Source organism: Ammospiza nelsoni, chromosome 2 (assembly GCF_027579445.1).
Source record: "Ammospiza nelsoni isolate bAmmNel1 chromosome 2, bAmmNel1.pri, whole genome shotgun sequence".
NCBI lineage: Eukaryota > Metazoa > Chordata > Aves > Passeriformes > Passerellidae > Ammospiza > Ammospiza nelsoni.
In genome coordinates this window covers 78,866,070-78,893,543 of record NC_080634.1, presented here as the reverse complement: position 1 = coordinate 78,893,543, position 27,474 = coordinate 78,866,070, and the positions used below count along the sequence as shown (strand labels likewise).

Below are 27,474 nucleotides of genomic sequence, written 5' to 3'. Positions count from 1 at the left end.
TACCCACAGCAAATACATAGGCAGCACAACCCCCATCAGTGTGAGCTTGTCAAGCTCATCACAAACCAAACCCAACAAAAGAAAAAAGGAGCTTTCTTCTAGTGCAGTAAGACTCTGGGTTAAGGACAACATTATAGAAATTAAGATTTTGGGTCTTGAACTGAGAGACTTTTTATTTTTCAATGAATTAAGTAAAAAACAGCAGCAGCCACCCAGAAACAGTCTTGGCTCTAACTGAAGTGAAATTTGAATGTAAATGGTCCTCCTCCAGAACCAAAGGGGTTGAATCCTTGCCACGTGTTCCAGCTCCGGTGGAACGGGTTGTTGCCGCCCTGCTGACTCTCCGCATCCAATGGGTCCTCTCCCGCATCAAACTTCCGCCTCATTTCTGGAGGAAACAAAACCCAGGTGGAATCATGGCACAGTAATAACAGAGCTTCCCCAGAGTACTTCAGCTGCTGTTATAATCTAAATGCAGTTTGCAATAGCACTCAAAGCAGAAGGAGACACACACATCCTTGACATAAGTATATCCAGAGTTGGTCAATCCTAGACATCTCTATAAGACGTTATCCCTAGAAGACGCCTTCAAAATATAATTTCTGACTTTTAACAAAAGTCACTGAATCACAATAAGTACAGATTACATCTGACTTCCCACAACAGACTGGATACAAGTATTAGTGTACTGCTTTCTCAAGATGGGTAAGGGCAGGAAGGGAAAAAGAGAAGCTGAATTGCTTGTTATGACCTACACGTTTATTTAGACCTTGATGTAAAACAAGTAACTAAAATAAGAAGCCACTGCATCATTACCTGGGTCAGTGAGGACTTCTTTAGCAGCTGCGATATCGATGAATTTCTTCTCTGCTTTCTTTTTTTCTTCCTCACTCTGGAAGTTATCAGGGTGCCACTGGGATGCCAGCTTTCTGTAAGCTTTTATGATTTCTTGCTTTCGAGCATTTCTAGATGGATAAAATTACAGATAACTTCATTTTCTGACTGCCCAAATGCCACACTAATGAAGTTTAAAATAAACACTGAGACACCAATTAAGGCCATCAGGAATGTTATGAGGTGCTGTTAACCTTCTGCAAGTGGCATTGAGGACTCTTTACACAAAACAAAGGAATCAAGCTGCAACCTTAAGCAAAGATTCCTCACTCTCTCCTTCACCACCCATATACTTCTCTTGGAAAGATGCTACTGCCAGCAACTGCAGAATATAGTTCTCAGTCTGAGGAATTTGCCATCAGATGAATGATAAAAAGCAGATCAAATTAGCTCCCAATCAGAAGGACGACCAATACTAGTTCAGAACTTTGCTTGCTCCTCATTAGCAAGGGAAGTTGTTCAGTCAGTCCTTCCAAATCTATCACACTATCTACCACAATTTTTGTTACTTTTAGTAATTGTTGCCAGTCTTCATTTCTTCCCCAACTCATCCATATGACTCAGGGTCATCTATACTAAGAATTTCTTCCCAAAGAATTTATTTCCTCTCTTCTTGCTGTTTTTCCATTCTTTCTAAAGTAATTGTAAACAAATGCCACTTTACAAGCTGAAGATTAAAAATTAGTTCGGCCGAAGAGTGAAGATAGCAAGATACAGAACAAAAATTAACACTCAGCAGAACAAATTCAAGTGATCAGCCCTAGAAGTACTGGTTTAAATAACCACCTTTGACATCATCTCTGGAATTAGTATCTCACCTTTTTACTCCCAGGATTTTATAATAATCCCTCTTCTGTGATTGCTTCAGCATTCTCTGGGCACGTTCCAGCCCTTCCCGAATCTGTTGGTCATTTTCACTATTGGCTTGAGCAGTCTCATAGTCTTTAATAGCTTTTATAAAAAAAAGTCAATGAAAAAAGGTTTCACTACTCTACAAACTTCCAGTTAAAGAATTCAGCCACTCAAAAAAACTGAAGCTATGTCATTACCATACAGAAACAGCAAAACTTTAGTTTCAACATTACATGTTTTGGGACTTTTTCTTAAATTAGAAAATAATGTAATAGAGGAAATTCACTTTCACAAATGAATTAGGTAATTTTCTTTCTTTAGGTTCATCACACTTGTGGGAAATGAAGGGAGGGTACCAATGTAGGTCACAACATTCTCTGGACATTACTACAGCCACAAGGATGAACATAATGCATATCCTGGACTGGGATGAAGACACAGAAACCAAGAAGAAAGATTCAGCAATTAGTACTTGAAAAGCTCACTGCACATTAGTCCCACATTGTTGTTCAACTGAGGGATGAATTAACCAGAGTCCTTAAATGAATACTCATTCTTCTCCCCCACTCTGCACTCAATCAACACAATAGAAAGTCTCTTCCTCTTTAGTGACTATAAAGACAGATTTCAGACTACCAGTAAGTTCATATTGTTAGCAAAAGGCAAATATTGGCTTTTTACACCTCTGCATGCATAATATGCAAAGTTATATTTTAGAGGTTTTTTCCCAAAGGCATGCTCTCACTTTTATTTCAAGAGTTTCATTTCTCAGGAACGAAGGGAAGAGACGACAATTTTTAAGAAATTTGAGGTCTACACTTCTTTAAGTAAATTCTAGTATTATTGCAAGTTCTTAAGACACCAAGTAGATATATTCTTTAATTTCAAAATTTATCAAGGGAAGCAAGTTGAAGTCTTTAATAAGACTGCTCTTCTTTCACTGTTGCAATAATCCTCAAGCTCTCATTCGCAGATCCAAGTCTCTTAAGTTTCTCAAGTTAGACAAAGTACTTGCATCAGGTTATTTCCAAGCAGATGCTATTTCTCAGCAGGTGTTACATTTGTTTTTCACTGTTTCTGAGCAAGACAGCAGGAAGTGCTAATGAATTTGTATTACCCAGACATCTGATACCACTGCAATCTAGTTTCAGTTACTGAAAAAAAAAACCCTCCAAAAAGTATTGCCAGAGCCCAAACAATTTCCTAGGCTACTACAAATCAAACGAAATTTCTATTTATTTTCACATCATAGGACATTGCCTTTGCTGCTTAAAGCATTCTGGTTTCTACTTGCATTTTTAATAATTTGTCCAGTCATTAAAAAAAAAAAAAACAGGAGTGTGCACTAATATCTGTGCTGAATATATGCTATCAAAACTAATAAAAGCAGTGAAAATGCAGAGATTTCATAATGCTGCTTTATTACACCAATAATGTTAAGCCCCACTGAACTTCATCTGCTTCAGGTAATACTAGGAGGGGCTAGGAGAACATCCTGCCAAATGCAGCTTAGATTGCTCAGCCTCACTGAGGACCACATCACCATGGTGGGAAACCTGCTCAGGGGTCAACTACCTGCCATGACAGTATTAGATTCCTCTTCTTTTTTTCTTAATCAACTCCCTTATTTAAGGACTGCAAGCATTAAGCACAGGGGAAGGTGTTTCAGTGCTGCACACTGCAGAGGGAATGCATCCAGCACATTCTGCAAGTACACGTCGGCCTTTCCCTCTTTAATTTTGATGGTATACTTCAGTGTAGGGATTTTCCTCTTCCAGAGAGCTAATTGCTGTCTCCATCTGAGGGGTGAAAGTTGGAAGCAGGTGGAAAAGGATGGCAACTTCATGACCACAAGAAGTTTGCTATAAAGCCAGGAGACTTATTACTAATTCCTGGTATGTCAAATGAGATATTTAATCAATTCTTTTGAGTCACTATTTCTAAAAGCAGTAGTACCTCACAAGCAAACAGAAGAGACACTGCTGCTTCTTACTGGCCTGCTATTTCAGGAAACTTCCTTTCATCCTGCTCCATGACACAAAAGGAACAACTATTTCCCAATGTCACTTTCAGTTTAAATACTTCAGTCAAATCTAACTCTCATTATTTCAATACAAGAATCTTCATGATCTCTCAAAAGGTAATGATATTGTATCTCTAAACAACTTTGCTGGCTTTGGTATCTTGCCTGAGTTTTTCAAACGGTGACAGATTAATTCTGTATGTGGACTGATGGCCAATTTCCCATCAAATATGAGTAACTGCTGACAACCTACATCCATACCAAGACTGTTACAGAAATAACAAAACCACTTTATGCTCTTACTGAAGCCTCTACAGTAGTAGAGTAGGGAGGGGAAAAAAAGAAAACACAAAAATTAGTATGTTTTGACCAATTTTGAAACAGCAAGGCAGGTTTTTTCCTTTTTTGACAAAACTTGTGCTCTAGATAGATAAGACTCCTGTACTTACGAGGTATGCCAGAAATGGAGTCATTAAACATCTGTCTCCGTAGACAAGCCCTGGATCCCGTGTGATTATGAAGTAATTAAAACCATCTCATGAACACAGCTATACAAAGTGAACCGCATCTTGAACACTTAACAATAATCACCTTCAAAGTTCTGAATTACAAGCACTTTGAAATTTCCTACCTTTAACAGGAAATTAGGTGCCTCCAGCTTGAAAATATTTTTGAGGGAAGAATGAGAATCATTTTGCCCCTTTAAATATGAGAGTACAATTTTAATTGCTCTGGTGTTCTCTATGGCAAAGAGAAACCAGCCATCAAAAGATAAATGAAGACACCTCCAGGCACATGAACAGTAATGGGCTGCAATGCTGTTGATGGAGGCTCTGCTGGAAGGCAGAGTATAACTACATCCACCTCGCTGCTGTCAAGGGCAGGGGGAAGGCACAGGAGATGTTACACAATCTGGAGAAGCACAGTTCTGCTCCAGCATGGTTCTTCACTTGGAACCAGGCTAGGCCAAGCCCAGCATGCACCAGCACAGGAAATATGCTCTCCCAGACCCCAGGTATGTGCTCTGTTTCCTTATATCCTGTAACAGGGAGGCACAAGACCAGGCTGGCTGGCTGCATTTGTGCAGAACCGTGTTAAAAAACTTTTCTTTCTTCCCAAACGCTACAGTTTGAGTCACACTCCCTGGAAGTATTGAAAAGTGATGCAGATATGGCACTTGGAGACACCATGGTTTAGTGGTGCACTTGGCAGCGCTGGGTTAATGGCTGGACTTGATAATCTTAGAGGTCATTTCTATCACTCCATGTAAGAGGATGCATTGTACAGAAACTCCATATGGAAAATGCAGCCTCGGGAATAGAATCAATTTACTCTCTGAGCAAGACTACAGAGATCCATGGAAGGAGAAGCAATGGCTGTTACCTTCCTCTGCCCTCAGCACATGCTAGGGAAGAGAACAGTATTATTTCATGCTGCCATCTCAAGACATGAAAATGGAGCTCCTAAAATGGATTTACATTACCCTAACTCTAATTACCTTTTACCTAAATGCAATTCTCTGACATTGCTGATTATAGAAAATGTCTCTGAGTTGAGTAATCTGCACAGTCTCATAAAACATCCTGAACACAGTCCACTGTTGTAAAGACAACTCTGCTGTAGATAAAACAAGTACATTCCACTTACACTAATCAAGGCAAAATTACCACCAAGTAGTTTTGTAAATCTGCAACTACCAGGTCTAATTAAGGATAACATGGTGTAGAATCAAAGTGCATGTTAGAAAAAAGCCTTTGAAACGCTGACTACATTTTAAACATATACATTAAGCATGTGCCAATGGCATAAAAGTGTACCTTCTTCATACATGTCTTCTAGCAAATAAGCTTCTGCTCTGTCTTTCAGGGCATTCACATTGGTCGGCTCCAGCTGCAGAACTTCTGAACAAAGTTTGATGGCTTCTGTAGCCTGCTGATTCTAGAAAGACAAAAGTAAAACCAAACTCATGTAGTTGTGGAAGTTTTGCTTCATGTTTGTCTTGAAGACATTTAGAGGGAGATAAGCAGAATTACCTTTGATAAGCAGTGACAGATCCTTTCTTTGGCACGAGTAGAATAAACTGGGACTTCTGGTTCAGTTTTCATTACAGACTCATATTTACTGATAGCATCTTCATACCTGTTTAAACCATAAAACGTAATATCATGAAATGTAATCACTATCTCAGGGTGTTGTGTTTTATTTAAAAATTCTTAAAATCCACAGATTCTCCCATCCTTCTACCAAAGGACCTTCCATTCAATAGCCTTAAAGTTGAGGTGTGAAACAACAGTGCAAAGAAAACTTGCAGGCACTTCAAGAATTACATTCCCATTCCCTTCTCTGTGCTGAGAGACAGAAGAGCAGGCACTAGGCCTGCTCAGGCTTATGCACAAGGTAACAACAGCAATCCTTCACAATGCACAGCCAAGGGTCTCCAGACTTGCCTCCTGTCCAACATGACACTCCACTTCAAAATAAGCACCTCCCCCACTGATACCTGAGATGGACTCAGTTCTGTGCTCACAGTAAGAGTCCACACTATCTGCACACTACAAAAGGTACCTATTCACAGAGGTACAAAAAAGCTCCTTATGCCAGTTTTAATCAGGCAGATGTTTTCTCCTTTTCTTTTCACAAGTCACACAGTCAAGTGTTATTTTGCTGTGAAGGCCTCAAAATGCTAAAGTTACATGACTTGAGTGAGAAACAGATTAGAACATCTGCCTAAAAATACAAGAGTGAGACTGAATTCACAGGTTGCTACAAGTTAGAGAAATGCAAGCTCTCAGACTCCCCAAAACTTCGCTGATGCTGTATTAAAAAAGCGAAAAGAGTCCAAATTCTGGCTTAATAAAACTGGCATCAGTTCTGCTTATTCACACTCCTGATGTGCTTCATTTAAAAAAGCCACCTTGACAATATCTAATGATTTGTTCAGGGTCCTTACAGCTGGACGTCATGTGCTTGGGAACACAAAATTGAAGTAAAGCAAGAACTACAAGAATATGGAGGCACTACCTATCATTGAACAGGGTGCATGAAAGAAAAAAAGCTTATCAGTCAGAACCACTTCTGCCATCAAGGCACTGCAGAGTTACTAAGTGGTTTTAGTCTTAAGATATGGTCCTTCCATCAGAGAATAGCTGAAGTTGGAAGGAACTCTTAGAAATCTTCTCATCTAACCCCACTGCCCACACAGGGCCACCTCCAGAAATCTGCCTACAACTGTGTCCAAAATGCTTTTGTATAACTCTCAAGTGGGGAGACTCCATAACCCCCCTGGACAACCTGCACCAGTGGAAATGAGGCAGTGTAAAAAGCATATCTTATTCTTTCAAGGGAATTTCATGTTTCAGTTTGCACCCACAGGCCTGATCCCATCACAGAACACCACCGAGCAGAGCCTGGCTCTGCCCTCTTTGCACCCTCCCTTCAGGTACATTGATGAAATCACCCTGCAGCAGAGAAGTCTCAGGGCAAACACTCTCAGCCTCCCCAGCCTTGCCCTGCAGAAGAGAGATGCTCCTCGCCTCCAATCTTAGTGGAACTTCACTGGACTTGATCAGTAGTTTCATCTCTCCTGCACTGGGGAGCCCAGTGCTCAGGTGGGGTTCCCATCAGTGCTGAGTAATAATATATGAGAGCTGAAAACTCCCATCCCTATGTTTGTCTTACTACCTGCTGCAGAAAGAAGTTAAGTATGCAAAAGGGACACAGTGGCATCAGAAGGAATCAGAATAGAATAGTTGCTATGCAAGTCAATATTTATTTTAATTGTAATTTGAGAGCTCTGCTCAGTACCCACTTCAACTGACACATGCAAAAAGCATCACTTTAATCAGCTCCTCAATCAGTAAGTTGGTGCCTCAATTGTGGGATTTTTCTATTTTTTTTTCCTTTATATAGCAGTGAATACTTACCTGCCTTCTCTGATGAATTCCTCTGCTGACTCAATCTGCTTATTGAGTTTCTTTACTTGCTTATAGAGAGAGAAGCATTGCTTGTGGTCTTGGTCCAGTTTCAGACACTCCCGGACCTCACTTTTCACAGGGAGGTAAGGAGAAGTGGAAAAAAAAAAAAACAAAACAAAACAAAACAACACACCTAGGTCACCACATACTATAAAATTTTACCAGGAGACATAATGCAGCATTTATAAACTGTTCAGAATACAACTTGAGTTCTTCCACAGATCTCTCCCTTCACTCAAATATTAATATAAAGTAAGACCAAAAAGAGTCTTCCAAAACATACAGGGATACTTATCTGGATTTGATTTTAATTCTTTTGTATTGTCAAACACACAAAAGATTAAATGCTACATAAACAACTGACTAAAGAGCTGAAGAGTACCTTTGAAGAAAAAGGCACTCTGTGAAAGCAATTATATTCAGCAGTTATCAGATGAATAGATAGGAAAATTACCATCAATTGTAACTCAGATACATTACAAAATTCCTACATTCAAGTGTATTTTGTGTCACTTGAAATAGAAAGCTCAACTAAGGCACAACCCTCCTTGATGGAATCTCAGCCAAGCCTGAGGCTGATGTTTCACCGTGAAGAATGTTTAATCAGACTCTGATTAGTGAAAATGTGTGTCAAAATAAACCAAAGTCTAAAAAAAAAACCCCAAAAGCCTCCAGAATGCAGTCATACGAAGGAATAAATGTTACGGATCCCACAGAGTCATCACAGCACAACCACTATGTGTGCTGTCAATTTCAGGAAGAGATTACAAAATCCTATTTTGTTCCTAAGCACAGACAAAAATATCTTACAATTTGAATATAATTAGGCCTTTAAGAGAAAGAAACTAAGGGAAGGACAACAGATAGCACCCTGCAAGTTCAAGAGCCACAGAACTCTATCTCAGCATATCTCATGATGCAAAAATTACTGGTATCAGATAAGAATAAAGGAAAGAGGCTTATCCCTTTCTTTCTGATTCCATTCTGCTCTTCAACAGTGCCCTCGATTGTGCTTTTAAATACCACCTACCCATGAAATCACTGTGCAAAGTGACAGCCACCTCCCAAAAGTCATCACAGAAGTGACCTATGAGCTCACAAGATTAAGTAGTCTCTGGAAAGGGAATGCCTAATGCAAATCATTTAATTTCATGTTTACTTTTGGCCAGCTATAAAACAAACTTTTGCAAGTATAATCACATGCAGTTTCCATCTGCCAGGAAAGAAACACAGGCTTTTTCCGTTCTCTTCACCTTATTGAAGTGACTCTGTGGCAGAAATAATATTGGAAGGATTCTGGAGATGAAGGCAGCACATGAGAAACTATGATTGGCACAGAAACCACTTCTGTGCAATAGGAAGAATTCCATCATTTGTGCAGCTAGGCACAGAGCACAAACTGAACAGTCCAGACTGGGCAAGGGCAGTTATCTGCCAGATTGACAAGGGACATATGGGAATAAGACCTCAAATTTGACTCAGTATGAATAAAAGGACAGGGCATTATCAAAAAGTCATCCAGGACTGTCTGCAGGAATGAGAGGCAAACAGCTCTGCACCCCAAGCTCTTCATACTTGGATGCTCCTGTACTTTTTATTTATTCTTAAGCTTGTAACATAACATAGACATCTTCTGTTTGCACCTTAAATTTAACAGAGGTTAAAGGTTAAAAGAAAAATTCCACTACAGGAAATTTAGAAAAGCATTTCCTTCTAGGAGAAAAACAATGAAAACAGCACTTGTAAGCAACTCTGATGGAGAGGGACTCTGGCTTCTGTTTAAGGAAACAAGGTTCCTGGAACCATTGATGGCTGGTCTTGCCAAGAACAAACATGGGTTTCTTCACTGCCAATCCTTAGTTTCTAGAATGGAACTCCCTTTATCAGATCTAGACCACAGCTGATTCTCCATCCAAACCTCACACAAGAGATACTTTGTGATTCATCATTACCTATATAATTATATTTTCTGTCTCAATTATAATGATTAGAGCAAATAGTAAAATTACCTGAGAGATAATTCATGGTCCCCCAGCTGATAATATATTTTGCTGATTTTATAGAAGGCTTCAGTATTATCATTCTTTAATTTGGCAGCAGCTTTCAAGTCACTAATGGCTTTGCTTGGTTCCCCTTCCTTTATGTAACACTCTGCTCGAAGTTCCCGTAGCTCTGCATCCCAAACACAAACCTTGAGAAATCAAAATTAAAGCTTGGTTTTGGTCCATAACACTTCTTTTGCTCCCCAAAAGAAAACTCCCATTTAATTTCACTTTGCCAACTGCAACAGCATAAGGTTCAAGCTGCATGCAGAGCTCATGAAATTAGCATCTCTGCTTCCTGGTGGATGCTGTGATGCACCTGCCCAAATAGAAAAACAAAGGCCTGAAAATTTTGTAAATGATGCAATGAACTCATGCAGAGAGATGAATTAAATCTACTGGCATTGCTTAAACTAGGACAGTCTGTTGAGCCTCCAGGAAAGGATATCAGAATCATAAATTATTGTATCTTCCCAAAAGAATAGAGGTAATGAACAGCAAGGACCAAGCTGTCGGTTGTTCTCCAGGAAGAAGCCTGTGGGTAAGATGCAGCTCCACCAAGTTTGACCTTAATATCTGGATTTTAAGAATAAAGAGAGGTAAAATTGTCACAGTAAGGCAAAACTAATTACTCATGAGGAACTGCCTATCAAAATTTGACTTAGGGAATTAAATCTGTCTAAGTCTTACAAGTTGTTGGAAATGATCTTCTTAGAGGAGGCTTTCCTGCTTTTCCACGCTACCTCCCCATAAACCAATTCCTGCACTGTTGCAGTTTCATCACCAAAAGCTCCAAGGCTGTAAACTCCAAGTCGACAGCACTAATTTGTATGTGCAGAGTCATAGCAGTTAACTGTCTTTTAGTACATTTCTATATGACACACAAAATGCCCACATGATTAAGTTCTTTACACTTGTACTATTAGGCTATTTACACCAATTAAGATTCAACTAATACAGCTACCTAAGGAACAAGATGAAAATTCAGCTAGCTATCTACATTTTTAACTTTGTGGGTTTCTTTTTAATCTTTTTTACTTCATTTTCTCAAGACTAAAACTATCTGCATATATACAATTAAAAATCCAGATTAAAAAAACCCTGTAACTTCTATACTTGGCAAAACTTCATTGATTTCAGAAAAACTTCTTCCCAGCTTCCCCAAGAATAACAAATTGTAGAAAAACAGGAAAGTATTATCAATAAAGTTATCTGTAATTGAAGTTTAACTGAAGTACCTATAAGATAGACTATGACTTCTTCTGCAGCTAGTGCTCAGCCCTCTCCTCTCTCCAACACTATTACAGACCCATAGTGCTCAGCAAAACTAAACTGGTTACACCAAAGTTATTTTCACATCAGTAAAGAAACTATTAAACAGAAACAAAGATGTCAGAAGCTCTTACTTTCACAGTACCATTTGACTTAACACTTACTGCCAAGATTTCATCAAGAAGAGAAATAGCAGCTCCATAATCCTCTTGCTTGTAGGCAGATAATGCCTGTGAATGTAGGCGCTGCAGCTCATCAGATTTTGTCAGCTGCATCTGGGCTTCTTTTTCCTCATTATTGCTAGGATTGGATTTGAGCTGCAAACATGAACAAGGAGAGAGACTCAAATGCTTATTCAAGGATCTCTTTCAGTTCCATAAATAATCATATCATGGAGAACTGCCTAAATCTGAGAATAAAGTGAGTTCCCAAACTCCACAGGAAGCATTTCTACCTCTGAACTTCAGAAGAAAGAAACATTTTGAGATTCAATGCAAGATGTCAGAAGTCAGAGAAAACCAGTTCTTCATGCCTGATCAATCATCACTGGACACATCAAACACAACAGTCACTGTCCCCCATCACCTGCTGGACGTTGTGGACCTCTTTGTAACCTAATTAATTCACTTTTGCTATCAGCTGTTAAATGATGCACTCCTCAGCAGCAACAGACAGTGTAATCACGTGGCCTAATTGCATCTCTCCCTTTAAGCACTATACATATTTATTACTTCATAGCAGAAAAAAATGAAACATGTTCCAGACAGTTGTTACTGTGAAGTTGTGTTTCTTTCTTACATTTTCCTCACAATAAGTGGCTGCAGCAGAAAGTTAAGAGGCTACAACCAGGGAAAAGACTCAGCTGGGCAGTCATGCATTCTGTTTCTTACGTAGTTTTAAACAAGTCTAACATTTTGTCTACAAGGACTCTCATTTCTCTTAACCCCTCTCTCTGAGCAAGTGGAAATCATTACATTGTACTTGCCTCTTTCATTTAGGCAGGTTTATCCTTTCAAAGAAAAAGTTTAAAAATATCTTTCAGGCAACTTTACTATCACCCAGGAAGATACACGTGGCCAGAGACTATCTCAGCCATTCCTTTGCAAAGCCAGGGAATTTGTAGCATTACTGTAGCTTGAAAGAAGCACTGACTTCACACTTGCTGCTGATCAGAATGACTTTCAAAATTTAAAAGGGACAAATCAGCATGACTTTTTTTTTGTTTGCTTTTAAGTAAAAACTTGTATTATCTTGCATTCTATACATAGAATGTGAGCTGAAGTCACTCAAAGACATCCAGTACTTTTTTCTTTCCTCATTTATCTTGAAGTGCCCACTTCTCTTTTTCTCACCAGTAAGATCTTGAAAGACATGTATTTTGTTCTTATGTCTCTAACATAATTCAACTTCAGCCCTCAGATGTCCTTGACCAGAATTTCCCCTGCTTCTACCACTAGAGTATATGAAAGGAAAGAGCCTAAATGCTACACCAAAATCATGCACAAGTCCCACACTTTGTCTTCAATTCCTCTTTAAAAATCTTGAGCCCTATGCAATTTTTTATTTCACCTGGCAAAAGTCAAGTTGTACCTAGACCTGAAAATTCTCCTTTATTCCCTATGTTGTCCTTCAGCAAGAGGAGAGGAATGTGATCAAAGATTTTTCTTTCTTTGTAAGATTCCCAATGTAAGCCTCACAAAGCTTTTCTTCTCGTTAGAACTCTGCCGACAAGTCCTTGATGCTGTGCATCCACTCTCTCCCTAAAATCTGGAGCCTGTAGCAGAGGCAAATTTCTACTCCTGTAATTTCAAAAAATACCAAGTCTACAAAACTCTCTGAAGTTCTGAACTCCTTAGTTCCAGCAGACTTGTTTGATTTCTTCCTTAATTTCTCAGCATTTCCTCCTTAAAAATGAAGAGCCTTTGGTATGGATAAGCCTTACACTTCCATAAAAACCTCCAACACCACACTCCTTAGACTCACGGCATGTTCCTTGTAATGTATTTGGAGAAAATGTCAGTGCAATATGAAAAGCAATGTTACAATCATGGAGACAAGTCCAACAGTAACCAAGACCATTTAGTCAATCATCCTAGGTAATTTTAGGTAGCACAACACGTCCAGTTAAAGACAGGGAAATTTCTCAAGGTATCATTCAAACAAAAGTCATTGAGTGTGTGCTACAGTACGATGAAAATACACACTCATAAGCTCCAAAATAAGTAACACTGTGATGTTTAAATCAGTAACATTAACTAAAGCAAAAAGAAGCCAGCTCATTCCTTTGTGAAAAACATACTGAAGGGAACTGAGGGAACCTCCATGGTTTGTGGTATCTAAGAGCAAGACATCCATGCACTCAAGGACAGGGCACAGATGAAAGCCCTGCACTGGTAACATATCAGGTAACACAGCTAAAATGTCAGACAGATGAAAAAAAAAACCAAGGAAATATTTAAATACCTTTTATTCTTTAGCTCGGAAGCTACAGATGATCACTGTAGCATAGAGGAATGTATTTAGAAATATCTAATGTTATATTTAATATCTCAGATGGGGTTAAGAGAGCCTCAAACAGCCAACTAGACTGCCTAGCAACTTAACCCAATTTGATTAACTTACAGTGCCATAAGATGGCCTCTCCCCGCTACATCCAAAACAGCACCATTACACATACCAACTAACCATGGAAAGCTGTTGCCCAATGTACTTTGCAATAAGCAAGGGTTTAGATGAGAAAGCAATTTGCAGATGTACAGAGCTCAGTCTCTTAGTCTTGGCTGACACCTAGTGGAAATAGAAGCGGTGCCTTCAGTGTCGAGCCTTGAAGTGTTTGCTCTTCCAAGGCAGACTGAACTGTCTATTTAGGACACCTCCATTTACAGGATTTATTGCAATAAATTGCACTGTGTTACAGCTGGTCTTAAAAGAGACTACAATTTGAAAGAAATATACCAATTTCATCCTTTCCTCACTTTCCAATAGACAAGGAGGAAAGTGCTCTAATTCTGTACCTTCTGTAGAATTCACCAACTCAAATGCTTTTATGAGCATTTCCTCTGGAACATAAGCAGAGTCACTGACAACACTGAAAGGCACATACACAGGGCTGCCAGGATTTGCATTGCTTTTGTCACTTTTCCAGAAGGCCTTCCATCAATGAAAGCATGCCAATATCCCTTTTGTTTTCAGTCAAAATCACATGCTTTCAGGTAAAATAAACATTCCAGGGCTTTCATGGCTCGAGGCCCTGGACATGAATGTTGATGCACCCTCAGATCTGTCCTGCTGGCTTCTGTTAATCAGAAACCACTAGCCGAAACAGAAAGAACTTGATATTAAAGCATATGAACACTAAACCAAAGTTGTAGCAGAGAAATAATTACTATTCATACAGCATGAGCAACAACTTTGTAAAATCACCACAGGAATTCTGCTTACTCCTTGTTTCATGTGGAAAACCTGACCCATGTAAAACATTTAATCAGCTTGATTCATCTGTAGGTCAAAAGGAGAGGTTTCTAGAAATGTAGTATTGCTTAATATGAAGGCATAGGTCTGAATCACACCCTCTAGCCAAACCTCGTGATTAATTTCAGCCAACAGGAAAGTACAGAGCACAAAAAAAAAAGATAGCTAAAAATAACACATGAAGGCTGAATCTCAAGAGGCTCAGCTCCCAAAAAGGAATACTGTATCCTTTGCAGCTAGGCATTTCCACTGCCTGCTCTCACACTAGCACTGCCTCACAAGGCAGTCAGTGCCAATATGCCAGAGAGGGCAGGAATATACAGACAAACTGCTCAACAATCAATCACTTAAAGATATTTAGGGTGCTCACCATGAAACCTTCTCCTGATACTATGAAATTATATAGAAATAATTTGAATATATGAATTTTCTTTCCACATTAAAGGACAGGTTTATTGTTTTATATGAATAGTTATAACGTTTTTGTAAGTTCTACACAAAGCCACTGGTCTGACAAGCTGCGAAAGTTTACCTGTCATCCTTCCCTCCATTTAGATGGGCTGAATTTTTCTTGCCTTCTCTCCCTCAAAAATGACTGCATCTCCTAAATTATTGAAACCTTTTTTCAAGGAACATGACTACAAGAGAAGGAATGAGAAATCTGCAAGATTTAGAAAACAAGGAAAACCCCTCAAAGAAATAGGTATTTTACTTAAAGATTTCAAGGTATGTAGCACAATTTAGCCCACTCCACACACGAACAATTTAACCTATTGCAAATTACTACTTTAGTATTTACTCATTTTGCTTGAATATATTGTACTTAACTTTTGTATATTGAAAATTACGCTCTTCAAAACAGACCACTCTAAGTATATAGACAATGTTGTTCATAGAACAAAGGAAAATAGAAGTCAGATTAAGAACTAATATGCTCGTTTCCTAAATTAGCTTCTGGGAAGAAACTCTGTTCTACTTCAGACTTAAAGCCTGATTGAGTATTGTAACTATTTGACTGGCCAAAAGCAGCAAATAAAATTTTTGCAGCAGGTTTGGCAATAGGAAAAGAAATTTTACCGTTGACTGGAGAAACAATTCCATATGCAGCATTAAGCAATACTTCAAGAAACAGTAACTGCCAAGAGACGCACACAGACTCCCAATCAATCCTGCCACTGCATAACTGTTACTGCAGCAGCTGTGTCCTCAGTTAATCCGAGCTGAACGACTCTCGCCCACCTTTGCAGACAGCAGGGCTACGCTGCTCTCAGACCACACACTCCTAAGGAACTCACTGACGAAGAAGCAGCCAGAGGTGCTATTGCTACATGAACGTGAGAATAAGCAGAGCTGCTGGAGCTCTGCTACAGACACAAGAACTGCCTGGTGCATTCCTACCTGCAAGAGCCACTCCTCATAGCTGTCCTGCAGAACATACAGAACAACCACTCCAGTTTTGTCATCCACACTTCGTAGTAAGATTTCCATTAAACAGCTGCAATCTGGACCACACAACTTCTTTTTTCATCAGTCTCTTCAGAGACAGCCAACAAGACAGCATCTGTTACTTTGCAAATTCTTCTTATTTTCGCTAAAGGGACACACCAGCTGTTCAAACTAGCAACTCTTGAAGAGCAAGCAAGAATGAAGAATGTATCTTATGTATACTCATATTTACCTGAATTTTGTGCAATAGAGAGGAAATCTAGATTCACATTCATTGAGAGCTTTTTTTTCTGGGGTTAGATCAGTTTAGCTTTGCAGTATAGGGCTGAAATACACAAAATACCCATCAAAACTAAAAACAGCCCAAGTGAGTTTTAGGTGGGTAATATCCAACTACTTGTAGCTGGCAGCTGCACAATTCCTGATCATGAAGAGAAAGTACTGTCAGATATGCACAAACATGGAGAACTCTGCAGATTAGGAGACAGAGGGATGCCACTGAAATGTACTGATTTAACTGCTCAGTGGCTAAACTAACAGTCAACAATTCTTTTGCAACAGGTAACAAGAGACAGGAACCTGCAAAGGTTGATCCATGATGCCCCTAGTGACTTCCCCAGGAGACCTCAATACGGTGCTGTAAACCAGAGTTCAACTACATCACTATTTTCTGAATGTAAGCTGCTCCCTTCAGCTACCAGTAAGCAGAGATCATGAACTATCAGGCACACACAAGAAAGACTTTCCAAAGTGCTCCTTTGTTTCAGACAACACTCCATTTCATCTGCATCACTATACTGCAACTTCACTGGTCATTTATTCATACAAAGGTTGCTTAGCTACTATGCCTGCGAAGTACAGAAAGACAAACTCAGGCCTAAATAGCACATACTCTATAGAGCATCAGAGTTCAGATGTGACCTTGGCTCAGAAGTCAGTCTTAAAAAGCAGTGATGTAGCTCCACACTGGTCTCCAACTTACCACATTTTTAAAGTCATCCTCTGCTTCATCAAATTTTCCTTGCTTAAGTAATAAGTGTCCTCTTTGTAATCTTGCCTGAAAGGAAACATAACTTTTTATTTACAAATGGGAATTGAGCAAAGTATGAACACAAGTTTCATTTTAGTATAGCTAACAAGCTGAAACAGGGATCAAGACACCCATTCTTTGTCTTTTTGATTTAATAATGTTCTTATAAGGCCTCTTCAATGGCAAAGGACTGCTCCGCACCAGAACTGAGGGACAAAAAGCAGACAATTTTTATGAAAAGAACTCATGTAAGAAGTTTCACAAATCAAAGTGAATGGGACTTTACACCACTTTCCTGATTATAACTGCTTACATATTAAATAGCACAAATAATAAACAATTCACACATTTAATTATTTAATTAAACTCTCAGAATAATAGAAGCTATGTAAAAAAAAAAAGTCAGTGATTTAGAAGATTTTGATTTCTAATATGAATATTTTCATACAACAGTGACTTTAACATTTGCTCATTTGTTGTCAACTATACAGGACATACCACTGCCCACAAAAAAGAGGCAAGAGAATCAGTTGGAGAGGACTTCAGCATCAGTTTCCAACCAGCAAGGCAGTCTTCACATATAGTACATAGAATGGAGAAAGGGGTAAGCAGATCTAAGCTTGCAATAGTCACACAGGAATGCAATAAGATTAGAACAGTTACTGTGGAGAACAGACACCTCAAATCTAACACAGATAAAGACAAAAAAACCCCAGAGGCACCTGTGTGCTTTCTTGTCCCAAATGGCAAAGCCTTGGTGAACAGAATGACCACAAGTGAGAGAAATGTTTAATATAAATCCATGAACTTAGTTAAACTAGTAGTTGTTCAAATAACTGTCTAGACTGTACTCAACATTGTTGCAAATTAAGGCACATAGACCATTGCTATTATTTGACCCACTTTAAAGCCCTCTGAGGATAATGTATTCTCTATTCCTGTTGAGTAAAGTCTGAAAAAAAATCTAAACCTTCTTTGAAGCAGTTTTTTTTTACACTTGAACAATCTTCAGTTCCAGTAATACTTACTGATGTGAAGTCCTGCTTTAATTCAACCACTTTACTTAAATCACGAATTGCTGCTTTAGATTTGCCCATGGCTAAGTACACTGTGGCTCTTCTGTAATAAGCAATGTAGTTCTCAGAGTCTCCCTCTGCAAATGAACAAACAGTAATCAGAATACTATCTCAAAGCTACTGAAATTTCTGGTACAATGGAACTGTAATGACTAAAAATAAATCACCTGACTTTTAAGCCCCTGGAAACAATGGTATACATTAATAAGACATAAAATTTGCAACATTATGCAAGAAGTATTTTCTATGCAGTTTAATTATTTAACAATAAAGATTACACAAATACTGTAAATGCCAAATCATTGAGAGTGAGGGTCAAATATGCATGTGTTCTTCAGCTTTATATGGGAGAACAGCCTCTAGGTACTAATGCTTTACCTCCAGCTGCAGGCCTACATTTGAAAGCACATTAATGTATCATTTTCCAGCCCAGGTGCTGATCACCATATTGGATACATGCAAATACTCCCAAAATTACTAATATGTTAGTGCAATGTCAACACAGACACTAACTCCTTATATCATTCATTGAAATATCAGCAACTTCTTTCCTTAGTAATAAAGTGGGTACCAACACTCCCTCTCACCAGCAAACACACACAATCAACATGAAGGCTAACTTCAGGGCCCACACATTCCATGCTGTCTCCTGGTCAAAATTCCAAGATCCAGCAATTCGAACACTCTCCAAGCTAGCACATACTCCTGTACAAGAGGCTAACATCAGTCTCTGAAAACAAAAATAGTATTCTTATTATTCTTCTGTATGCACTATTTCACAGAAACAGGTGACAGGTACTGTGGGCTCTCAAGGAAAAGTAACCCAATGTTGAATACAGAAAACCTTTTACTATACTATTAAAAACATAAAAATCAATCCAGAATTTGCAGACAAGAACATCCATATCTGAGGAACAGAAGTAGTATTTTTCCTCCTCATATCATTTGAGGTTGAACTTCAAAATAAATGGAAGAAATAGCACCACCAAAAATCTTATGATCATCAACAAAGTTTCATAGCTGGTCACCTCCATTACCAAGAAGAAGCTATCTGCACTCTTCCTCTACAGTACCTTGGTTGTGAAGATGCTAATCTCCAGAGCTGAAATTTAATAGGCACTGCCATGCTGTATGCCTCTTTGTATGTCAGCATTAAACATCAAATAAATTAAACTGTTAATACCTAATAATTAAACTGTTAATACTTAAAAAAAGGCAGCACTGAGTCCTAAAGGTGAAGGCTAGGTACAAATTGACACCTGAAATTAAGGAACTTGATTAATACACAAAGGATGAAAGGTAGGAAAAAGCTAACATAGAAAGCACATTCCAGCACCAGATGATTTTCTGACACATAGTTTTGCCTCAGCACTCCAGCAACAGTAATGACCAGCAATTGACACCCAGACAGAAGGCATAAGCTGGGATGGAAGAAAGAGTTGAAAATTTAACTGAGGAGAGGCAATATGGACAGCAGTTCTCATCTATTTCAGATGTTTGCAAAAAAAACCAAAAATAGACTGGCTGAGGCAAGACAGAAAAATCTATTTACCTCACAGTCTACAATGACGCAGTACAGCCAGGAAAGAATTCTTACCTCCTCACAAGCACAGTTGGCAAACCATGCTTAAAATCTTTTCAAAAAGGCAAAATCCAAAGAAGGCTGATAAAAATGAGGCAATCAGGCTAAAACCAGCATCCAAATAAGAATCCCATAAAGGTCACAAATGAGGTGGTCATGCCATATTTCTACAAGCTGCTCTGGCACAACTGGCAAAGCAGTGGGTTTCACCCATGCAGGCACCTCACAGCACTGCTGCCTCTACAACACCACCAGGACCTGCACAGCCACACACTGAACTGGTCTCCTCATCAATCCAAGTCCAAGTTTGCCAACCAGTTATAAAGGAAAAAATCAGGCTGTAGCACTAACTGTGCACTGACCCCACAGAAACGCTTTGGCAGTGACATACGAACCCAAGGAGTAACAGACTGCATCTAGGTGGAACAAGAAACTTCCATAACAGAAAAAAAAGGAAGTTGCCTCCTCCATTCTCTCTATATAAGGGAAGTTGATCTTGGAGAATGCAAAGAAAATATTAATAACTCAGAAGAAACCCATGTTTCCTTTACATCTCACTATTAAACCAAGGCATAAATTAAAAAGTATCAACAGTACAACTCATCAATGTATAACATCTTAGCAATATTCTTTTCACGGAGAAAAAAAATGCACTTGTACACGTTATAACAAAGTCCAACAACTTAAAACAGTACCATGCAATTAAGAAACTGTAGTGTTAATGGACACTGCTTTTTACTGGTGCTGTCTCTATGCTTCAATTAAAGGATTTTAATCAGCTAAGTTGCTTTAAAATTCTTAAAAGCAAACATTTAACTTCTCAGTTTGCTGAAAATGCAGAATACCAAACAAGAACAAACTGACTATCTGACTACAAAAGAGGGACAATTTTGCTCTCCACAGCCAACTCAGTATCTCAAACTTGCAGCATCAGTTTCACTGAGATACCACCTACTTTAAGATTTAATTAAGAAAAAATAAGAAGAGAGAGAGACTATTTTAAACACTGAATTTTTTACAGCACTGGATAGGAGAAAGCATGGATAAAGTCAGCCTTTCAAAGACATACTCATACTTTGAAAAACATCATAAAGATGAAACCTGATCTTGATGGGATTAGACAGACAGGGAATACCTCATCAAATAATATCAGAGTCAATTATAATTCCTTTCATGCAGCTAGCTTCTAGAACAACAGTGACTGAAGTGTTTATGTATCGTGTAGTTAATTTAACAGTTTTCTTTTATCAAAACCAAAGCATAAATATTCTACTGCATCTCCGCTGGCTTCTGTCCAAACTGCTGTATAAAGATATCCCCAATTCTGTGATTCATGGAATGCAATTTGCAAGAAAGCAGGATATTTCATGAAGCAAACAGTGGGAAGAAGCCACCCAAAGGTACTTCAGTACAAGAGTCACCTCCCTGAGATACATACCTATAGCCGCATGAAAGTGAGACAAAGCATCTGCCAGCTGCCCAGCAGCCAATAACTTCTTCCCCATTTCAAGTTGTTTTTCTACTTCTGCATTTATTCCACACTCAGCTCCTTAAAGAAAAACAAAAAGATGAAGGTTCTGAATGAACAGTTTTTGATTACAGCAAACACATACAGTGATAATACAATACATGGAACAAACCATTATTGACAGAGGCAGAAGTCACATGCTCCTGCACTTCAGGTAATCTCAGAGGTCTTTTCCAACCTAAGGGATTCTGAGATTCTGTAAAGCACCCTGCAGTCTAATAACCTCACAGCATGTCCCAATTAGGATGTGTCAAAGCACAAAAGACATTGCTTTGCACCCCACTGTGACAAGGCACCAAATACACACCCACACATTCAGTAACATACTCTGATTGTCAATTTCAGAAGGATCTGGAAAGGACTCGTAACACACATGCAGCAAACACACACAGGCTCTAAGTTAAAATTCATGACCCCGATGGTAACTTCATACTTAACTGAGAACTGTTTGGCTATTAGAGATTGGCTTCTCATCTACTACACTTGTCTCATCTTTATAATTTCCAGGGCAAACTTCTCCAGGACTGCAAGTTTAGACAAACAATTAAAATTCTCAATCCTTTTTCCTTTAACCAGTAGCATGAAAACCATAGTAAAGTGGTAAGTCTTTGAAGTGCCAGTTTGAGTTTAAAGCTAATAAATTGCTGCTGCTCAGCCAACAGGGAAAGGCTATTGAGAAGAAATGAGCAGCCAAGTGCAGGTACATGCTGTACGTACATCAACTCAGCAACAGCTTTTCCCTTTGTCCTGCTTCCTGCAGTCTTCAGATCAGGGCAGAATTCCACTACAAATTACCCACCAGCTTATGACTATTAAAAAACTGTCACACTAGAAAAAAAATTCATTTATTAAGAGGATACCCTATGCCTAGATTTAAGCAAGGCAACATATTGAAATCCTGGATAAGCACATTATATTAAAACCCAATGATTATAACTTATTTCACTCAGGTTTTGCACTAAGCTGATTCAGATAGGCACTTTAAATATAAAAATGCAGCAGCATTCCAGAGTTGTTTTTTAGAATCCAAATAAAAATGTTACAGTACAACTGATTGAAGGAAAGTATATTCAAACTTCTCACAATGAAAGGTGGTTAAACCACAATGTATTTGTAATGAACAAACAGCAATTTCTTACCACCAAATCATCACGACTTTAGATGTAGGAGCTCTCAACACCTGGGACCTTAATTTATTTTTTCCTTTCTACACCATGATACAGCTCATAATTCTTTTAATTCCACATTACAAGAAAATCCTTGAGCTGTCTCTACTAAAATGAACAAAATCCCCTCTACATCCGCTAGAGAAAGTTCTATCTGCTAAAAGACTGACAATAAGTCAGCACGCTGGATTCAAGGGCTCAACTCAATTATTTGTTTTAGAACAATGACAGAAAGCAAATTTTTTTTTAATTAATGGAAATTACTTCATGAAGTCCCAAATTTCCAGTGAATACTTTTTGTTTAAGTAGATGGAGTTAAAACTGCCTACATGATCAGTAATGATTATTTGAGGATCTTATTAAATGATTCATTTTAACCTCAATCCTAGGCATATAAAAATGTATTCCCATTTTGTGTGTCGAATTTGCAGCAAAAAAGGACATTCTTGCTTGACCATTTCCCTTCACTAGTTTAAAGCTCCAATCATCAAGTAGTCCAGTGTCCTTTAAAATGACAAAGCAAGTACATGAAACAATAAAAAAACTAAGAACTGAAAAAAAAGCCTCACCAAAAAATCCCCTGGCTTTGGAAGTATGCTAGCAGTAAAGCAGGTATAAAACTATAAACAGACTGAAGTATTTAACATGACCTAATACCAACTAAAAACTCTTAAGTTTCGTCCCTCTTGTTTCCCCACACACAAATACCTGAAATCTTTCAAAACTTGTCAGCTGGGAGTGGTAGCCTAGAATTGGGCTATAAATTGCTCTTTGATGAACTTTCCATCTACCCAAATATGGCATTCAATTCCCACAGTCTCAAGCATCCTTGTTTTACATTCAGTCACATCAGGATAGCTCCAAGAACACATTTTGCCACATTAAGATGTACCTACACAATTTAGTGTCTTCCAAACATGTTGTGTACAGTACAGTTTTACAGTTACATAATACTTTAGGTGGAAGAGCCATCTTTTTCCTTGAAAATAATGAAGACAATTTCTCAAACAAATGAGAAAGGTGCCCACTGATAGCAAACAAGTAACAAAAGCAGGAGCAACATGGATAAATAAAGAAGCAAATTGTGAAGTCCTCTAGATTCCCTGTAAAATACATTAAACTATACATTAAACCTCAGCTCTGCAAGCTGCTGAACATCCTAAACTGGTGCATGAATCTCCAGGTGCATGAATCTGCATCATCAGCCTAACCACAATGAAAAGTGACATTTACCGTAACTTCTCAGGAACACTCTGCACTGACCCAATGCTTGAGCTGTTTATTCACAGAAATCTATGCTTATTCATCTTCTGGCTATAGGCAAACAATTGCTCTAAATAAAGCAGCCCACAGTAGACATCTGAAAATTGATAACAGAAGCACAGGAGTCCAAGGACTCAAATTCTCTGCAACCTGTTTGGGTACCTATGCACTCTTTGCTCTGGGAATGAGCCTAAGAAGTAAAGTTCAGCTGGAGCAAAAAAAACATCAAACCCCCACCCCACAGAGCTCCTTACAGCAGATACACACTGGTGAGCTGGATACTACCGGCCCAGTTCAAGAAGCTCTGCATGCTCCACCAAGAAACTAAATTTACACAAGAGATATGCAAGCTTAAAATTTTTAAAAACTTCCATGTATTTTAATTTGCATATAATTGCTAAAGACTGCCTAAGTGTTAAATATTCACCCTGGGCCTCAAACAACCACGCACATGAGCTGTTAAATCAAGTCAAATATTCTGAATAAATTCAGAGCCTGGAGTCCTTGCAAGTCTGGGGCAAGAGTCTAAGAGTCAAAAAAAAAAAAAAAAAAAAAAAAGAAAAAAAAGCCAAAACAACACAAAGAAACCAAACAAACACAAACCCCCAGACTATTTCCATATAATTGGTACTAGCCCTGACAATTTTCAAGGAACAACAACCAGAAGGTGCAGGGAAGACAAGCAGGTGCAGCTAACCTGTTTTTCCAGTTAAATACACTCACTTCAAATAAATTGTAACTTCCTGGCAGGATTTTTGTTTTATTAGGGTAATTGGTGCTAATATGTAGGCACCTAAGTCTACAAACTTGAATCATATCCCTGTATAATCAGTCCCATCCACACTGCAAAGAACTCAAGAAAGCCCTGCAACCTGAGCACAGTTTAAAAATGTTGCATTTGTCTACACATTCCTGTATTCCCCCTGTAGAATTTCCATCTACTTTTTCCTAAATCTTGTTCCCAAGCTGAGTAACAAGATTATGAAAATAAACAGAATTAGTTCCTGCTGTGTACCAAAGGTGGTTGTTTCAACGATAAAGCAGCAGCATTCATGTCATTAATCCTAACTGCATTCATCTAAACCTTTATTTTTCCCCATAGAGGAACTTAATGATTGCCTTATCTTGTCAGGAGAGTCTGCTTTTGCAACATTTTTGTTATCAGAATGACCCCAAATCTCAAGTTCGCTGTTGTTTTTCAACAGTTTGGTTTTTGCTTTAGGTGCATTTGCTAACATGATTTTCAAGAATTACACTGAACTGAGTAAGATACAAACAAGCACCAAGAGTTTCAGAAGCGACATTTCTGAGGTTTACAAGGAGCCTCAGAGCATACAGTAGAGATGTGCGCAACTTCCACCCATCAAGTTTTCACTCCCTCCGTTTGCAAAGGAAGTTGGTAAACACAGCAAAGACCGGCAGACAAGAAAAGCCCCACCCTCGAGTAGCCTTTGTATTTGGGGCCAAGAAAATAAAGCACAAAAAAGCTCCCAAACTTAGGGGGAAAAAAGGTGAGGGGAGAAAAATAAACACTTAATGCTTGTGGTCTGCCAGTAACTAACTAGGCTCTGTATACTCAGAGCCCATTTACTCTTCCCCATATTACATTTCCTTTCTCCTGCTACTAGGAAGGAGAGGGGGGAAATGAACAACACTCCTTTATTCCTCCTCAGCCACCTCTTTTTGTTGTGATTAGTGTGGACAAACAGCAGTGAAGAATGAATCTTCCCAAAAGAGGATCTGAGCCAAATTCATCACAAATTGAGGTGAAGAGGAGGAATCAAAAACGTTTTTACTAAGTGTATTTACCAGCCAGATATAAATAGTATTCCTTGCCATCAACTGTGAGATACAAAATTAATACAGAATGACTCTTCCAGATTCATGAATCAGATGACAAAAGGCAGACTTCTATTATCAAGACATCAAGATACAAATTTAAATGTGACTATGAGCACCTTTTGAGCTCAAATACCAGTAATATATGTGAGGGTAAAAATATCTAGATACTTAAATAACATAACTCCCACAAAAAATTCTCTACACATTCTGAAAAATTAACTCCTGAACTAAGAAGTTAGTGAATTCAGTAATTGAGATCCAGTACTACCATTTCTCAATTTATTACTGTACTCTACATCTTTATTAACTGAAGACAATGTCTCCCAAATCAGGAAATGTGCTAAGCCCAAATAGCCATTAAACCACACACTTGAAATAGGTTGGCAGCTCTAAATTAAGAATCCTCAGCAGGAGCACCACATTCTAAGGGGGGGGAAAACCGTATACTCTGACAAAAGTTACTATTTGTCTTCTAATGCACTAGAATGCATATTAAAAAAAAAAAGGCAACTTGACACCACAGTGCGTGGTCTAATGCAGGGTGTCTTTCCCACAGTATGTTCCTGTTGCCACCAGACCAGCTGAACTATTTAATTTAGTGTATCAACTGAATTTTTATTAATGTTAACCTATATCTTCCTTAAGCCCATAGCCTTTTTCTGACTACTGACAGCTTCAGTTCTACTTCCATCTGCCACTGGCAGGTAAAGAATGTCCCTCAGGTGAAACCCTGACTGTAAGCACCATTCTACAGCAGTTAGAAACTTAACAGCAGCCTGTGAATAGAAGTCTGGCTACACAGGTGTTGCTGGCAGGATACTATGAAAGTAAATAAGCTACACAAAGCACAGATAAGCTGAACTTTAAATATTAATGGTGAGAGGTGAAAAAAAAAGAAACAAAACCAACAAAAAACCAACAGAAACCATAACAACAAAACAAAAACAGAACCAATTCAACGCAACCATCAAAAGCCTCAGCGAAGCTCTAAGTGTGGTTCTAACACTGGCTGCGGCTGAGAAGGGCAACTGGAAAAGCCTTTGAACTTCGGAACTACACGAAATCCACACGGGAGTGGGACATTCACGACTAGCACAGAAGGCCACTGCTGTCACCCAGCTGCACTCGAGGACACCAGGGCACCCGAGGCCTGGCAGTGGCGGGCGGCAGCCCCAGCCCGTCCGGGAGCAGGCCGGGCAGCGCACACACAGCGAGCCGCCCCCAAGATCTCCCACTAACCCCAGCAGGTCACGGCAGCGGCCGTGCCCTCGTTCCGCACCCCTCGGCACAGCCCCGAGCGAAGAGCTGGCAGCGCCGTACCTCCCTCCTCACACCCCTGCCCGAAATATGCCCCCCCTCAAGACGACACGGGCCCGGGGAGCCGGCGGGGGGGTGTGGGGTGTGCGCCCCGCCGCCATGGCGGACACCGCGTAGCCCCGGCAAGAGGGACGGAGGAAGGGAGACCAGCCCCCGCCACCGCGGCCGAGGGCCCGACCCCGACTCGCCACGGCACAGCCCCCCTCGCAACGCAGCCCCACAGGGACCCCGGCCCGGCTCACCCTGGTACTGCAGGTCGAGGAGCACGAGCAGGAAGGGCAGCGCGGAGCCCAAGCGCCCGGCAGAGGCAGCGGGGGACACCATCTCCTCCTCCGTCGCCGCCCCCGGTCCCGACAGTGGCGGCTCCGGGCCGGGCCCAACCGAGCGGCGGCTCCAGCTCCTCCGGGCAGGGTCGTGGGCGACGCTGATTGGCCGCGCCGCGCGCGCCCGCCCCTGCCTGGCGCCCGCCGTCGGATGTGAGGGAGCGGCGCGAGCGCGCCCGCCCCGGCGCGTCGGCCCCGCCCGGGCGCGGCGCCTCACCCAACATGGCGGCGCGGCCGGCAGGGGCCCTCAGCAGAGATGGTGGCGGCCCGCCCCGGCCGCCCGCTGAAAGGCGCACGGGGCATGTGCCTGGCTGCGCCTGCATCTCCTGTCTCTTTGCCCTCTCCTGCCCTGCTCGTCTTGACATCCCTTGAG

At 39.8% G+C, this 27,474-nt stretch overlaps 1 protein-coding gene across 1 annotated transcript; it reads right to left on the bottom strand.

The window, feature by feature from the left end:
• Positions 1 to 146: 146 nt before the first annotated feature.
• Positions 147 to 27,240, bottom strand: DNAJC3 (DnaJ heat shock protein family (Hsp40) member C3). Its single transcript, XM_059493721.1, has 12 exons — positions 27,021 to 27,240; positions 21,101 to 21,211; positions 18,033 to 18,157; positions 16,957 to 17,031; positions 11,222 to 11,374; positions 9,753 to 9,934; positions 7,693 to 7,812; positions 5,803 to 5,908; positions 5,587 to 5,707; positions 1,713 to 1,845; positions 817 to 965; positions 147 to 388 (listed from the first exon to the last, which is right to left on the bottom strand). Exons 1-12 carry the CDS (start codon positions 27,100 to 27,102, stop codon positions 231 to 233), a joined length of 1,515 nt encoding a protein of 504 aa, XP_059349704.1. The 5' UTR covers positions 27,103 to 27,240; the 3' UTR covers positions 147 to 230.
• Positions 27,241 to 27,474: the final 234 nt, after the last annotated feature.